At 44.6% G+C, this 16565-nt stretch overlaps 1 protein-coding gene across 1 annotated transcript; it reads right to left on the reverse strand.

Annotated features, from left to right (window-relative positions):
- Positions 1–10784: 10784 nt before the first annotated feature.
- On the reverse strand, positions 10785–14160 carry coq5 (coenzyme Q5, methyltransferase; the record flags this gene model as incomplete). The annotated part of the gene is made up of 7 exons (XM_084468567.1): positions 10785–11239; positions 11444–11555; positions 11789–11877; positions 12436–12542; positions 12758–12988; positions 13506–13655; positions 13911–14160. 7 exons carry the CDS (start codon positions 14158–14160, stop codon positions 11138–11140), a joined length of 1041 nt encoding a protein of 346 aa, XP_084324693.1. The 3' UTR covers positions 10785–11137.
- Positions 14161–16565: the final 2405 nt, after the last annotated feature.

A 16565-nucleotide genomic window follows, 5' to 3' on the forward strand; every position in this document is an offset into this window, starting at 1 on the left:
CAAGCCACCAGCCATCATATTGTTGATGTTGAGGGTTGTTTGGGTGAAAAGGTGAGCTTAATGACAGGTATAGAGGCTATAATGACCCTACGAAAGTCATTATTTGTGATGCTTTTCTCAGCTGGATGCCTCGGCCTATGAAGTCATTCTAGGCATTGTGAATGACTGCCACCATTGGTTTCTTGTTGTAAGTATGTGACAAAGAAAAGAGTTCCCTGGACTTTCCCTAAATCAAAATGTTAATATGCCTACATACTTTTACAATTCCATTACCATATATATTGTAGAGGCTAAACCTAAAGCTTAAAGCCACTGAGGGCTGCTAGAACAGGTTAACTTAAGATTGACGCGCTTGCCGGCCACTGAAGGAGACAGACGACTTCCTGGTTGGGTACTTTGCATGCTTCTTTATTTTTCTCACCATAACGATCATACGCAACATCCATTAACGGTGTGAACAAAAGTCCATCATGCACCATTTCCCAATGCTGACTCGCCTGCCGTAGCGTGGCGGAGCAGAGCGGTCGAAAACTGTTAGCTCTTCCGACTAGCAACACCTGAACCCGGAAACCCTAGTTCCCACCTTTGTAACCCCTCTTCCTGGTGCACTAAGGACACCTACTGGCCCCTCACAGACACACACCCAAACACAGAAATGGCTCATACATACCGGCCCCTATTGTAATGGCTAACAGACATACAATTCTTTCCACATACACATTAATGAGCCATAAAAATGAATACAATAAGCACAATTTACCCAATATAGTTTCCTGTAACTCATTCAAGCCCATAAACCTATTACTCTTTAACCTCGTGCAGCAAACAAAGTTTTGTCACAGGACGCTCAATAACACTGGACTTTGTCTGCAGACGCACTGAGCGCACCAGTCCCCTCTTGTCATGAAAAGCCTCCAAGACCTTTCCTAGTGGCCATGAACCTCGTGGAGCTGTAGTATCCATTATGACCACAATATCCCCAGGCTTGAGATTCTTCTTTTCCTGGTTCCATTTTTGCCTCTCCTGCAACAAAGGTAAGTACTCCCGTACCCATCGTTTCCAGAAAAGGTCGGATATGTATTGAACCTGTCTCCATCTTCTTTTTACATAGAGATCATGTGGTTCAAACAGTCCAGGGGGTAAAGACGGTTTCCCTTTAAGGAGCAGAATATGATTGGGAGTGAGCGGCTCCAGATCGTTTGGATCGTCCGAGAGTTTGGTGATGGGCCGGTCGTTCAAAATGGCTTCAGCTTCGCACATTACAGTTTGAAGCCCATCGTCGTCCAATCTCTGCTGTTTAAGCACGGAACTCAAAATCCTCCTCACGATGCGGATAACCCGCTCCCAGACTCCACCATGATGTGAACCTGCTGGTACATTGAAACACCAATTAACTCCATCTTTCCGCAAAGCTCCTTGAATTTGCCCATGATTCAATGACGCCAGAGCCTCCCTTAACTCTCTCTCTGCTCCGATGAAGTTGGTCCCGTTGTCGGATCGGATGAGAGTGACTTGACCTCTCCTGCAGATGAAACGGCGAAGGGCATTAATACATGCATCTGTATCCAAAGAATTAGCCACTTCCAAGTGGACAGCTCTGCAGGCAAGACAGGTGAAAATCACACCATAACGTTTAGCTGTTCCTCTTCCTTTACTCACAACAATAGGTCCGAAATAGTCGACCCCGACGTTGGTAAATGGTGGATGGTCCGGCAGAATCCTTTCCTTTGGCAAATCTGCCATCTTTTGCTCCATCGCTCTTCCATTGTACCTCCTGCAGAAACCACATTCCGTTATGACCTTTCTCACGGCTGCGTTGGCGCTTGTGACCCAATACTTTCTTCTCATTGTGGACAGCGTGTGGTTACGGCCACTGTGACCAAGCTGCTTGTGAATGTACTTTATAATGAGAGTGGCAACCTGCTGATCCTTGGGGAGGATAAGTGGATGTTTTGTTTCCTCCGGCAAGGAGCCTCTCGTCAGCCGCCCTCCAACTCTCAAAACCCCCTTGTCCAGATATGGATCCAGCCTGTAGATGACACTCTGCCTGCTCACAGTAGCTCCACCAGATGACAGTGCAGCAATCTCCTCTGCAAATCCTTGTTGCTGGGAGTACTGGATGATAGCAAGCTCCGCCTCCCAGAGATCCTTTGCCGACAGAACTTGTCCTGCTGGTGACTGAGGTCTTGATTTGGTGGAATTGGAGGCGTCTGCCTGTCTCCTCCTGCTCTGCCTTCCCAAGAGAACGCCCTTCAGCTTAAGAAACCAGGCGACAGACACTTTCAGCTTCATCCAATCTGAAAAATATGCCATCAGCCGTCCAGTGGCCCCAGGCGAATCTTCCACATGGATGACATTCACCATGGCTTCCTTTTTTACCTCTATGTCGTCTAGAGCTATCACAGTCTCTACAACGTTTGCTGGCCACTCGTCCTCCGGTCTGCACAAGAAGCTTGGACCCTTCATCCAACTGTTGCTTTGTATGAACTCTCCAACTCTTGCCCCTCTGGATGCAACATCGGCGGGGTTTTCCTTAGTGCTTACATACCGCCACTGTGTAGCTTTAGTGGCTCCTCTGATGGCCGAAATCCTATTGGCCACAAATGTATGGAAGCGCTTGTCCTCATTTCTGATATATTTCAGCACCGAGGTGCTATCCGTCCAGAACGCTGACTCTTGAAGCTGGAGCTTTAACTCTGCTTTCAGCATGAGGTCAACACGAACCGCCAGAACTGCAGCAGTCAACTCCAGCCGAGGAATAGTGATGGTCTTTAAAGGTGTAACTCTCGCCTTTCCCAGTAGGAATGCAACATGGATGTCATTTCTGTTGTTCTGAATCCTGAGGTAAGTGACGGCTCCATACCCTGCTTTGCTGGCATCCGAAAAATGATGTAGCTGAGCATGCGTAGGATGTCCAAAGCCCTTAGGTTTAACGCACCTCTCAACCTTAAACTCAGACAGCGCATCCAGGTCCTCCATCCATCTAGTCCACTGATGCAAAATGTCCTGGGGTATGGTCTCATCCCATCCAACTTTCCTCCTACAAAGCTCCTGCATCATGATTTTGGCGGGCAAAACGACTGGTGCAAGAAATCCGAGAGGATCGTACACTGAACTGGAGACAGATAACATTCCTCTTCTGGTGCAAGTCTTTTGCTGGATCTCCATCCTGAAGTTAAATGCATCTGTCTCAACACACCACTGCAGGCCGAGAGCTCTCTCCACTGGAAGTTTATCCCTATCCAGGTTAAGCTCACTCAGCCCTTTAGCTCTGTGTTCCTCTGGCAGAGTTTGCAGCATGGTGCGATTGTTGCCGATCCACTTGGTGAGTGTGAAACCTCCCCTTTGACAGAGCGACATCAGATCCTTGACCATGGTACTGGCTTCCTCTTCCGAGCCCATGCTCTTCAGACAATCGTCAACATAAAAGTTTTCCTTGACTGTTTGAGCCACCGCAGCTGGAAAGTCGGACTGATTGTCATCTGCTGTTTTTCTCAAAGCGAAGCTGGCACAGCTTGGAGAGGACACCGCACCGAACAGATGAACAGTCATCCGAAACTCGGCCACCTGCTTGGTTAAATCTCCGTTTGGCCACCACAAGAAACGCAAAAAATCTCTGTCCTCCTCCACGACCTTGACCTGGTGGAACATTGATTGTATGTCGCCCATAATTGCCACTGGCTCCTGTCTGAACCTTATGAGGACTCCAAGCAATGTACTTGTAAGATTGGGGCCTTGCAAGAGCTGCTTATTCAGTGATGTTCCCTTGAATGCCGCACCACAGTCGAAAATCGAAAACCCGCAGAGCCTTCTTCCTTGGATGATATACGCCATGGTGGGGGAGATACCAAATCTTGCCACTGGCCCTTTCAAGCTGCTGTGCAGGTACTTGTTCTGCATAACCTTTGCTGATCATCCCATCCAGGTAGGTTTTATACTCCTCATAAAACTCCTCATTCTTAAGGAACTTCCTCTTCAGACTCAGCAACCTTTGTTTCACCACAGAGAAGTTGTTGGGCAGAGACACGACGTCCTTCTTAAAGGGCAGCCTTAAGCTGTAGTGACCTTTGTTGAGCGATGCAGAATTTTCCGCCATCTCCATGAACTTAACGTCCTCTCTTGAGAGTCCCTTCTCCTCTGTGGCTCTCTCGTTAAAGTCATGGTTGTACTGCTCACTTAACATTTGTTCCAACCGGCTCACCGAAATCCTGTTGACACTTACTGAAGGGTGCTTGACTTCCAAGCTGCTGCCGTTTCCATGCACAGGACCATTAATGACCCAACCCAGCGCTGTTCTTATAGCGTATGGGCCTTCCCCATGGCTATTTACGACCTCCCAGGGCTCCAACATCCTGGGAGCGTTGCTACCAATCAACAAATCGACGTTAGCCATTAAACTGGGGATTTTTACCTCTGACAGGTATGGCCATTTTGCCAGATCCTCTTCCTTCACAATGTTGTCCAGACTTACAGGCATCTTCTTCTGAGTCAGGACTTCAGGCAGTTTATAGAAAAGGTTGTTTTCCAAGCCAGATACCTCCAGGCTAGACAGTGAATAAGCTGGGACGACCCTTTCCTGTCCCATGGTTTGAAGGAGAAAACTGGTTCGTCGACCAGCAATGTTGAGTCTTTGCATGAGGTGCTCCGAACAAAAGGTGGCTGTGCTGCCAGGATCCAAAAAAGCGTATGTGCTGATTACACGATCACCTTTGGCAGACTTAACTTGGACTGGAAGGATGGAAAGAAAACAGCGACCGTCTCCGGCCCCTGTATGTCCACATGTTTGATGAGATGCTGATGTCACAGGCTCCTTGAACCTTGAATTTGCTCTGTCTTTGTCCCTTTTGTCGACGTGGAGCACACTGGGATGATTCTGGCCACAAACCCTGCAGACCAGACGTTTGTCACACTGTCGGCTCAAGTGCCCAGCACATAAACAGCCGAAACAAAGCCCCTGTTCCTTTAGGAAGCTTATTCTATCTCTGTGCTTCTCTCTTGTAAACTGTTGACATTTTTCCAATAAATGATTTCCAGAACAAAACACACAGGTTGACTTCATTAAAGAGCCATGTGATGATGTACCTCCCTTTGAATCCCTGGAGCTCTCAGCTGATTGCACAGGTACAATTGTGGTGGCAAAACTATTTCCTCTGATTTTGTTTAGTGGTTGCGATTTCATCCTGCTGCTGGCTTTAATGCTAGATGATCCAGATGCCACATCACGAATGTCGCCGAAAAGAGGGTCAGATATGATTTGAACCTGTTTTTCAATAAATGCAACCAGGTCTTTAAAAATTGCTCTTTGTCCAGATTTTTCCAATATGTCATGTGCGACGATCCTCCACCGCTCCCTCAGTTTGTATGGCAATTTAGACATGACAGCTCTCATGTTAGTTGGAATATCCAATTCTCGAACGTACTTTAGCTTCTCCATGACGTTACAACATGACCGCAGGAACAGAGAATAGTTTTGCAGTGTATTTACATCCTCTGCCTTTACTGTAGGCCAGGCCAAGACCTTTTCAATGTATGCGGTGGCGATCTTAAACTCATTACCGAAGTGTTGTTGAAGTAACAGTTTTGCCTGAGAATAACCATACTCTGGAGCCATATGCTGGCAACTTCGAACCAGTTCCCGTGGCTGTCCTCTTGTAAATTGTTCGAGGTAATACAGACAATCACCTCTGCTGACCTTCTGCTCCACACCTTGCTCAAATGCTCTCTGGAAGGAAATGAACGTAAGAGGGTCTCCGTCAAATACGGGAATGTCTCTTGCTGGCAATAACATTAAACGTTGCTGGTATACGAGGGCTGATGTTATTTCGTTCTGCTTTTCCATTATAGCACAAATGCTTGCAAATTGCCTTTCTTCCAGTGGCTGAGCGTTCAACAGTGTGTGTCCCAAAGGCTGTGTAGATGCATTTAATGGAGTTGTGGAATAAACATCTTGCACGTTTGGATACATCCACCCACTGGTGCATTGCTGGCTAGCCTCCCTTCTAGCATAGCGGCTGGTGCTGGGTTGAATGTTGGCAATGACCAATCCTTTGACGGCTGTTTATTCTGATTTACAGGTCCGTATGCCTTGGCCATTGGGTTGAGCTTGGTAAGTGTCGTTTTGGTTTTCTTGTCCAGGTAGGAATTCATTGCATTTGTTGATGACTTAGAAACACTTTGGATGTCAGAGGCCTGCAAGACTGCTAGCTTAGCAGTGGATGCGGCTAGCTTGGTTTCCAACTCGAGCTGTTCCTTTTTCCTTTTGAGCTGTTGTTCTTGTTCCTCCAGAGCATGCATTTTCTGTAATGCTGCAGCTTGAGCGAGCAACGCAGCTCTTTCGGCTTCTGCTTTAACTCTTGTTGAAGAGGCGGTGCTTGACCTTCCACTCCTTGAGCTTTTTCTGCTTGAGTGTTTGCTTGCCACATTTGAAATACTGTCCTCTGGGTTCACATCATCTTTGTCATCATCATTGTAAACCTTTAATGTATGAGCAGCACCTGGTAATGTTTGCTCAACACCTGATAACCATTTGTTCACATTAGAAATAAATTCATCGTTGCATATCATTTTTGCTTTGAACCATATGTCATGTTTTTCTTTTTCATCCTCTGGTAAAATACCCATCAAAGAACCATGAATACCCTTGGCTTCATCACACAAATCAACAAGATCATGAAGAACACATTGTACCTTTAATGTATCCTTGTTTTGCATGAGCATTTGCATATCTTCTCTTAATTTACCCGCTTTGTTTAATTTAGCTTTCCGAGTTTTTTGCAACCTTTCGAGTTTTTCAGCAAAAGCCTTTGCAGTTAATGTTACAACACGTTTTTCTTTGTCCTTTAGCACACCAACGCCATCACTGTTAATGTTTATTTCAGCTGGATGCATGATGGCCTCAATGGGCTCTTCCGATGTTTGATCCATGATGCTTTCCCCAAGAAACAAAGTTTTTAAGTTCGAGTTAATTACCCTCCCTCTTTGACCACCAATGCATTGGATTTACCCCCCTGGGGTATAGTAAACAGCTGTGCGCAAAAACATAAATGGCCATTCATAAATTTGTAGCGCTACTACTTGCGGTGGGCGCCATGGTGATCCCGTTGTGGTTGTGCTGCGCTGCCGGCGTATGGAGCTCTCTGGCTCCCGGTGTCCTCGGTGTAGCTGCTCCAACGGCGACAGGTGCTGGATGCTAACAGCGTTAGCATGCGACGGCGTCCTCTGGCCGGTCCCCGGTGTCCTCGCGCTGGCTTGGCGTGGCTCCAAACAAAGCAGATGCTGTGGCTAACAGCGTTAGCATGCGACGGCGTCCTCTGGTCGGTCCCCGGTGTCCTCGCCTTGGCGTGGCTCCAAACGAAGCGAGTGCTGGGTGCTAACGGCGTTAGCGCATGTCGACTTCATGCCTGTCATGCAGCGGCGCCCTCTCGCCGCTTCGGATGACAACAGGTAGGCTCACGTAGGTGCAATGTTCGGTGTTTAGATGCTTGTGGCTTCTCTTTCCAGGGCGATGAAGCACGTTCATTAGCGAGTTTTCGACTTAAATGTAGAGGCTAAACCTAAAGCTTAAAGCCACTGAGGGCTGCTAGAACAGGTTAACTTAAGATTGACGCGCTTGCCGGCCACTGAAGGAGACAGACGACTTCCTGGTTGGGTACTTTGCATGCTTCTTTATTTTTCTCACCATAACGATCATACGCAACATCCATTAACGGTGTGAACAAAAGTCCATCATGCACCATTTCCCAATGCTGACTCGCCTGCCGTAGCGTGGCGGAGCAGAGCGGTCGAAAACTGTTAGCTCTTCCGACTAGCAACACCTGAACCCGGAAACCCTAGTTCCCACCTTTGTAACCCCTCTTCCTGGTGCACTGAGGACACCTACTGGCCCCTCACAGACACACACCCAAACACAGAAATGGCTCATACATATATATTTTTTTTTCCCAGGCCATGTATCCATCCAAAAAAAAAACTTTCCTACTGGACTCTCTAGGAGAGTCAGCAGCAAAAAAAAAAGGTATACTAGCCTATATTTTCCTACACCAGTGACATTTGGTCCCATTCTTGTTCATCTGTAACTAAATTGTTTACTAGCAACAACTTGACTAACTTTTCTTTAGAGCCCTGATGAGGAAACTGGGTGCAAACGTGTCACGTTGGACATGCGACACTGTGCCCCACACACTCCAGCAGGACACAAAATCGTGTGGAGTGTTTGCTTTGAAAGTATGCTATGTTACATGGCAAATTATCACATCACATATTGGTATATGCTATATCACGCATTGGGGGACCTGTGAATTATGGGCTCACTCTCACACTTTCAGTTTGCAGAACACATCCTGGATTCCACAACGTCCATCAATTTCCCCACGGCCATCATAAATGACATGAGGATGGAAATAGCCACCACCATCATCACTCAATCTGGTAAGCACTTCAAATCTTTTAATCAACGCCCTTTCCTCGTAGGAGTAGGCCTACAGGTCAGGATTTGAACCCGTGTCATTATCGTGGGTCGCGACCTGACCCTATAGGCTACTAGACGTGTCTGTCAAATTCTTTAAAACAGTTATCTTAATTCGTAGATGACTTGAGTGACCTGTGTCATTTTTTGTGGGGAGGCAGACACGTTTAATGATACGGAAAACGTTACTTGGGTAAGTATTATACTGTAGGATTGGCGTACAGCCCCTATGAACCAGCACATATTTATAAGCCAGCCTAACTTCACCATTCTTTTTTTCCAGATTGCGTGTGATACATGCGAACGTTGGTTCCACACCGTGTGTATCGGGAATCCGTCCATGGAAGGCAAATTTGCATGTTATGCATGTGCTAGGCACATCATCGCGTAAATGACGCGCGCAATCTTGTTATTTTTTTATATTTGTTTACAAATAGACGTACTTAATGGCGTTCTCTTTTTTTTTTTTCCTTCAATTTCATTTGTATAGCCCTTAATCACCGTTACAGTCTCAAAGGGCTTAAGGCTTGTGAAGAGTGGGGATCCCTCCTTCCAGATGGTCAGGAGGGCAATGGGTGCCACAATTGACATACATATTGACGATGGGCTGCTGGCCGGTTAACCATGAGGAAAGTCCAGGCATCCGCAGTCGCAGTCACCGCAACATGCTAGAACAGACAGAAGAGTGAATTTCCCTTTGATTTTGAAAGGTTTTGCCCACAGAATGTCAACATTCATATCAGAAATCATTTGTGTTTTTAGTTCCACTTACTTTACATTCAATTACACTTGCAGTAAGTGACAGCCTGTTCACAATCCCAAATCTGTGGTGTTCCGTAAGTTTCATATTCAACCCACACTGAGTGAGTCAACAAAACTCCCTGAAGATCACTTGGCCTAGCTTTTGGTTATTAGGTAGGCCTTCATTTGGTATGAATGATAATGTGTCATTCCATTTGATAATCTCTTAACTTCAATTGGAGTGGATTTGTGTTAATAATTGCGAGTTAACCATACTATGCGATTAAAACTTGTAATCATTGCCCAGCCCTAATAAATACATCATTGATGGAGACTGTTTCCGCTATTTTTGTCCTTTAATGTTATTCCTTTGTAAAGTTTGACAATGAATGGCCTAACAAATACCTTCACATTTTTGTTGCTTTAATGTAATAAATAACATGACAGTAGCCTACACAATAATAGTTGTGTTTTGACAGTCACTAACATCAGCGTAGCACACTACTGCCGCAAAGCCTGGTGTGAGGTTTGTCCCATTTCGCTTTCCGTACATCCAGCTGTTTTCGAGGTGCGTTTCTTCCGTAAGTACGTACGGTAACATAGCAACTACGCACGGATCATCAGTAAATCGGCGTAAGGGGGAACAGGAACTGTGGGGGAACCAAATCGGGTGCTACACCGGCCATAGGCCCGGTTAGTAATCTAGATAAGATCTGGTAAGATCTGAATGTCCCGCGGTCCCGCGGAATCACTACCATTTGTTCATGGTAGTGATTCAGAAAATCATAAACTGGATAGAGCACATTTATATTTTTTAGTGTGGATTTAACATCCATAGTAAAAACGATGTGTAAAGAATAACACAGGGTGTTATGCCTTTTTCATTCAATACCTGTAGATGAACAGTTTTGGGAATGGGACAAATCATCATCCAGATACATATGGGCAGGGAAAAAACACCTAGGGTAAGAAAACTGCAGCTGCTGTCATAACCTCGCTCTTCAGCCATGACTCTTCAGCCATGTTCGTTTTCAAACACTATTACCCAACTAGTAAGAACCGAAAACCCAACCACAAAACCTACGCCGAATACAAATGAGAAACAACCCCTTAAACCAAACCCATTGGAACCCTTAACCCTGGAATCAAACACAAAACACTAAAACAACTAATAAGAACCATTAACCCTAGAACCCAACCCATAGGAAACCATAATGTAAACCCAACCCATAAGAACCCCTTACCCTGATCCCAACCCTGAACCACACCAATAAGAACCCCTAACCACAGAACCCAAAACCAAACCCTAAAACAAAAATCTACCAGTAATGTTTAGGCAATCAAATGGTGAATTCACTTTACACAAAACCCACAATGAATCCGCATTTTATCTTGTACTTATTCTGTGAGAATATCCTATCCATGTGCTGGGGCGTCTTGCAGCTTTAAGTAGCAATTCAATGCATTGCGATGCATTATTCTGGAATTTTTGTAGACAATAGCATAGCAACACAACAAGAACGTTTGACTTAAGCATTTGTTTTTTTAAAGAGCACAAACATCTGAACAAAACTAATCAAATTTATTTGAAAAAGACCAAGGAATAAATGTTTAATTCATAGCGGTTTGATGGAAAATGTGCATGTTATTCTTCTGCCTCCATGTATTGATCCATCTGACATCGATTTTGCTATTGCATCTTCATTAATAAAATACATTTTCCATGACCAACGGAAAAAAAAAACTTTTCCAAAACAATAAATAGTGTTCATAAGATGTCAGGAAATCCGCTACCCCTGTGTGCTAAGAACTGAGCAATCGGGGGTCCCACGAAAACACGAGGGTACCATCGGGTCAGGGCAGCCGGCAGCCAGACTGCTCCCCTTGCCAGTGTATGTCAAGTACTGTGGACCACAGTAGGAGTTCTTCATCTCACAGCTTGAAGCCTGAGTGTATTGCTACCACGCCCCCAGTGAGATTGTGATATTTGACATGGTAGAAGCCGGCCTCCTCGATCATCCCTTTGAACTCTTCCTGCCGAAACAACAAACAGCAAGCTTTGTGTCAGCGGACAAGAAACAATTCAAGAACAAGAAAAAGAAGAAAAGGAAAAGGAAAAAGAAGAAGTTCTGAGTGCAGAGAAAGGGTACAAAAACAGGAATAATCACTGAACGTAGGAGGTGCATTGAAAATAAGAGGAATTGTATAAAAGTCACTCAGATGAAAATGGGGACTCACCTGGTTAGGGAACTTGCGGATGCTCTCTACCAGATACTGGTAAGACTTCCAGTCTCCTGCAATCACCTCTCCCAAGACTGGGATCATCTGGAAACTGTACGCGTCATAAAGTCTGCAGAAGAAGACCAAACACATTTTTACTGTGGAGAGAAGACTCATGATTGACTCATCTTAAACCTGCATTTTGTGGACGAGGATTAACCTGCAATACAATCCAAGACTACACTTCCCAGCAAAGCAAATATAAAACAGTTATTTGGCTTTACAAGGGCCAACCAGCATGACATTCCATCATTAGCAGGCCATCAACGAGGCCTGTGAAGGGGGTAACATTTACTCTCTCACCTCGCCAACACAGGGTTGGACACCTTGCTGAACTCCAAGCACAGGAACCTTCCCCCAGGTTTCAGCACTCGCCAGGCCTCCTGTAGTGCCTACAACAAACCAGAAGAGAATCGATGAGGTAACTTTACATAGAAATGCCCAGGGAGGATTCAATTAACATAATCAGATTCTGGCTAAATTATACTTCAGCAAAGGAACGTTAGGTCTCTACGTCACGTCGCCCATAAGTGAAGTGCACCTCTCTGAAAATGGCAGTACACATCAGGAATATGACCGATTGTCCGGTTCATCTTTCGCTATGTTTCTGCTCAATTTATGTCAGACTGGTTGAGTCCATTCCCATGCATGTTCTTTCGTATGACACATCACCTTTACCGAATATAGATCCCAGATGTCACTAGCATTAACTAATCTGTCACTTTAGGAGTATTTTGGCGGACTACGTTCAGAATCACGGACCCAGAACCTGTAAGAAATGCAAGGAGACCGACTGCGTACTGGCAGCAGATATTTACAAATTATTATAATGCAGGCTAAAGTGATAACAGTGTGACTGTTACTGTCATAGGGCTCGGGCTAGGACAGACCTGCCCATGTTTACACCCACACACACAGACCGGACACTGTTCATTGTAGACCTGGGTTACCTGGTCGATGTGTGTGACATTACGGATGCCAAATGCCACGGAGTACACGTCAAAGTGGTCATCGGCGAATGGCAGCTCCTCGGCATCGCCCGTTACCCAGGACAGTCCTGGTGACACACACACACAAATATATAATATGTTAAAACAAACAAATCAAATTAAAGATCTGAGGAGTTATACACTAATATATAACATGTATTTACTAAAAACAGCCACGGAGGATGGAACCAGCAACTCTATGGTTTCCGGACCACCAGCTTCTGCCCTCCAAAACCAGTAGCACTACCATCCTATTGCCAGGTCTGCTCGCTGTAGGACTCACCAGCAGTGAGGCCCATGCTCTCTGCCTTCTGCTTGCCCACTTTCAGCATCTCCTTGTTGATGTCGCAGACCACGGCACACGAGTCTCGTTGTTCCTCGCCCTCCTTCGCCACCGACGAGTACTTGTCCGAGATCTCCTGCCACGACGGCGTCTGCATGGAGCGCACTGCCTGCCGCCGCCGCCTCCCCTGCTGGGAGCGGACGTAGTCCAGGAAACGCAAGGAGATATCTCCTAGGGGACGAGAAGGGAAGGAAGGAAGGAGGTAAGAGTAATCCTGAGTAGGCACAAGGGGAGTGGTTCCCAAACCTTGCTGGCCGTGGACTTATCATCCAATAATATCATACAACGGTGAATCTAACTGTATTGCTCTACTATACCCAAAGTGATTAGTATTTTTGTTTGACGTGGATATGAATCATTAGGCAGTCCCTTCGTAGCCTATATACAGGACGTCTAAGACAAATACAATTATGGTTTGATAAAAGGGATATTATGATTTCTTAAGCTTTTGTCAGCAATTTCCTGCGACTTCATATGCATATCAGGGGACAGTAAGTGGGCTGCACGACTAGGGCTGAGTGATAACACAATATCAACTAGAATAGCACCATTGATCGTCTTTATTAAAGAAATACAGCAAGCAGCATATTCCCTCTTGGCTATTTTGTTGGCTTATTATGACAACAACGATGAGCACAGGAGGTGGTTTTAATAAAATAAAAATAGAATAAAATAAAAACTGTGTCACCTGTTCCACCGGCCACATCCAGTAGCTTCGCGCCGGGCTGCGGGTGCATGACATGCAACAGCGTGTCCTTCCACAGCCGATGGACTCCTAGACTCATGGCGTCATTCATCACGTCGTAGTTATGGGCAACGCTCTCAAACACCTGGTAAACTTGAAGAAGATGGAAAATAAAATTCACATTTCAACTGGAAGAGGATGGAAAACAAAAAAGAGTAAACAAGAACGAGAGAAATTAAGAGAGATGGATATATAGAGAGCCATGTGGATTCATAGATAGATCATACATAGATGAGAAGACTTATTTGGTAACAAAATACACACATAGAAAGAACTACAACTACATAAAGCACAGATTGAGGTCTTACCTAAAGGACAGAGTGGTAAAGTAGTTAGGCTACGCATTACCTTTCTTTGCCTTGTCTGCCTCCGGCACCGTTTCGAAGCCAAAATGCGTGCTTTTCTCTCCAGCGGCATGGCTGAACACACGACACCCTGAGAGCGATTCGGAGTCACTTGCCGTCCTTAAACGACCAGTATTGATCAGATTTCTGTGAGTCCTGGGTACCCTCCGGACAAGCAGTCTGACGGAGGCTGCCATGTTGCCTGATGACTGAATAAACGTCATGCTGACGACATTTCTGTGCGACGGCGACATTTGTAGTCCTTTCTTTTGTGTGTAGTAGTGCGACATTTGTAGTTGTCTCTTGTCTACAGTAACTCACAACTTATTGTGTGAACTGGTGATTGATCGGACAAACTCTATGGGCAGGTCAAGGGGAGGCAGCCATGCCATGTAAAGATGATATAGGGCCTAGGCTATCAAAGAGGCTCTCTGGTTGGGTTTTCAAATATGTTTGCCTTAATTAATTAATTTAAACCCTAAGCACACCATTAAATTCATAGATGCGTATATTATCATTAACAATCTTTCTCCATTGTTTGCAGTATTTGCATAAGCAAAACTGCATCCACAGTTGTGATGTTTATAATCAATGAACCGCTAGAGGGCAGTCGTAGACCACAGTCCACGTCGGCTCTTGAGTTTTAAACGTTATGTGTCGCATATTCTACTTGGTAAACAAGTAGGGAAATTCTTACTTTTTTGGTAAATAAATTGGCAACATAAACGTTCCAAAATTCAAACCCAAGGAGACCTGTTGGAAGGGACTTTGTAATTGTTTGCCAACTAAAGCGTTTGCCTCGCTGTGCATCAATTCTGGCACGCAGCCAATGACGCATAGCCAACAGGCTTTGCTATGGTTTGCCATTTTCATAGCTGCTTGGAGATGAAAGAAATACCTCTCATTGACGAATACTGTTATTACACTAAACTATCACAAATGTTTCGGATTATTGCACATCCTCCCTTGTTTTTGGGGTTTCTCAGTCATGTTGTTCCAATTGCAGGGCTGGCTGCCCCATGCTGTTCCCACCGTGCAGTAAAATGTGCAGGTTGCCTGGTTGACCTCATCTCAGAGGGGGGGGGGGGCAATGTGGAGTCTGATGCCCCCCTCTGTGTTTGTGCTCCTCCAAACAGTCTGGGACTGATTGAACATATCTGATAAGAATTTGGCTCCAGAGAATTGCAAGGGTGTGCTGTGTGTGTGTGTGTGTGTGTGTGTGTGTGTGTGTGTGTGTGTGTTAAATATACCTGTAGGTTTGTTTACATGAACATGTGTTGGTGTAATTAGGCGTGCTAATTAGGCAGGCTTTAGTGTTTAAGTCAGTGCAAAGTGTCTTGTTATACTGCTCTGTACATAATGTTATGGACAGAAATGTTACGGATTAAAAAAGCAAATACCCTTGTTTATGTTTATGTTCCAGAAGGCCTAGCCGACAGAGTTTAAATCCAGCTTACATTTAAACAATGTTACTAAATAATACAAAACTGAGCGAATCAACATTGGAAGTAACAGTGATTTCACAGCTTATACATGCTTATGCGAGTTTAATTCTCCATCAATAACTGTCAATGGAGCGTCTGTTGTAGATATGGAGCATCTGTTGTTATGCGATTAATGGCTGGCCAACATTTGTTAAGCATTTGGTATATAGAGGTAGGTCTTTCATTTTATTTATAAACCAAATGAAAAATGAATGAATGGAATAATGTGAAATGGTACAGGTTTAAGAAACATGCAAACAGTGTTTAATTTGCAACAAGGTCACATTAAATAAAACTACAAAGATACTTCACTTATACAAAAGATAGTTTATATCCCATTCACATACAAAATAACAATAATTTACTGTATAAATTAAACTTTTCACTATTACTTATTTACAATTTGCCAAAAGCATTACCCACTGACACACACAAATCATTTCCCATAGGGTCTCTGGTTGCTCAAAAAGCACTGGCCTCCGTCCCTGAAGAGCCAGCGTGGGATTTTCCAATTGACTGGATGACAGGACAGAAAATGAGAGTTTGCATAATTCACCAGACTATCCAAACGGATATGGGCTTGCTAGATTTTAACTGTCAAATTTAGTTAGGTTGCCTTTGATTTGACCGCACGTACATTTTGCCATTGCTTTCTCTCTCTCTCTCTCCCCCTCTCTATCTCTTTCTGTCTCTTACCTCTATCTCACTCTCTCCCACTCCATTTCTGTTTCTTTATGCATGGGCTGATCTAAACCCAGAGTCTTAGGATCTTGCCCTGCAGTAATTAACTTTACATTACAGCCGAGCAGACAGACAAAATATTGCATGAGGTCAGTGTCAGACAAACTTTTCATGGTGGTAACTTGATTCTCCAACTTTGGGATTGAACTCGCATTGTGATTTTAATTTGAAGTAACAATTTGTCTCAAGTGCAATATAAGTGCATCATTATTTTGGCCCATGACAGGCTTTGCTGCACAGTGATTGGATGGTGTTTGGTGGAAACCAACTAACAATAAAAAAGAAAGGTCAATTATTATGGCAGTATCAGAATCAGACATACATGTGTGTACAGTGCTCAGACAGCAGTGTATGCACTGAAACAAGGTAATTATTGGTCAACATATGGATTGTTCTGCTGCCTTAGAAATAAACAATGGTTTTCCAACTTGGCT

The sequence above is a fragment of the Micromesistius poutassou genome (assembly GCF_964030765.1).
Source record: "Micromesistius poutassou genome assembly, chromosome: 5".
NCBI classification, from domain to species: Eukaryota; Metazoa; Chordata; class Actinopteri; order Gadiformes; family Gadidae; genus Micromesistius; species Micromesistius poutassou.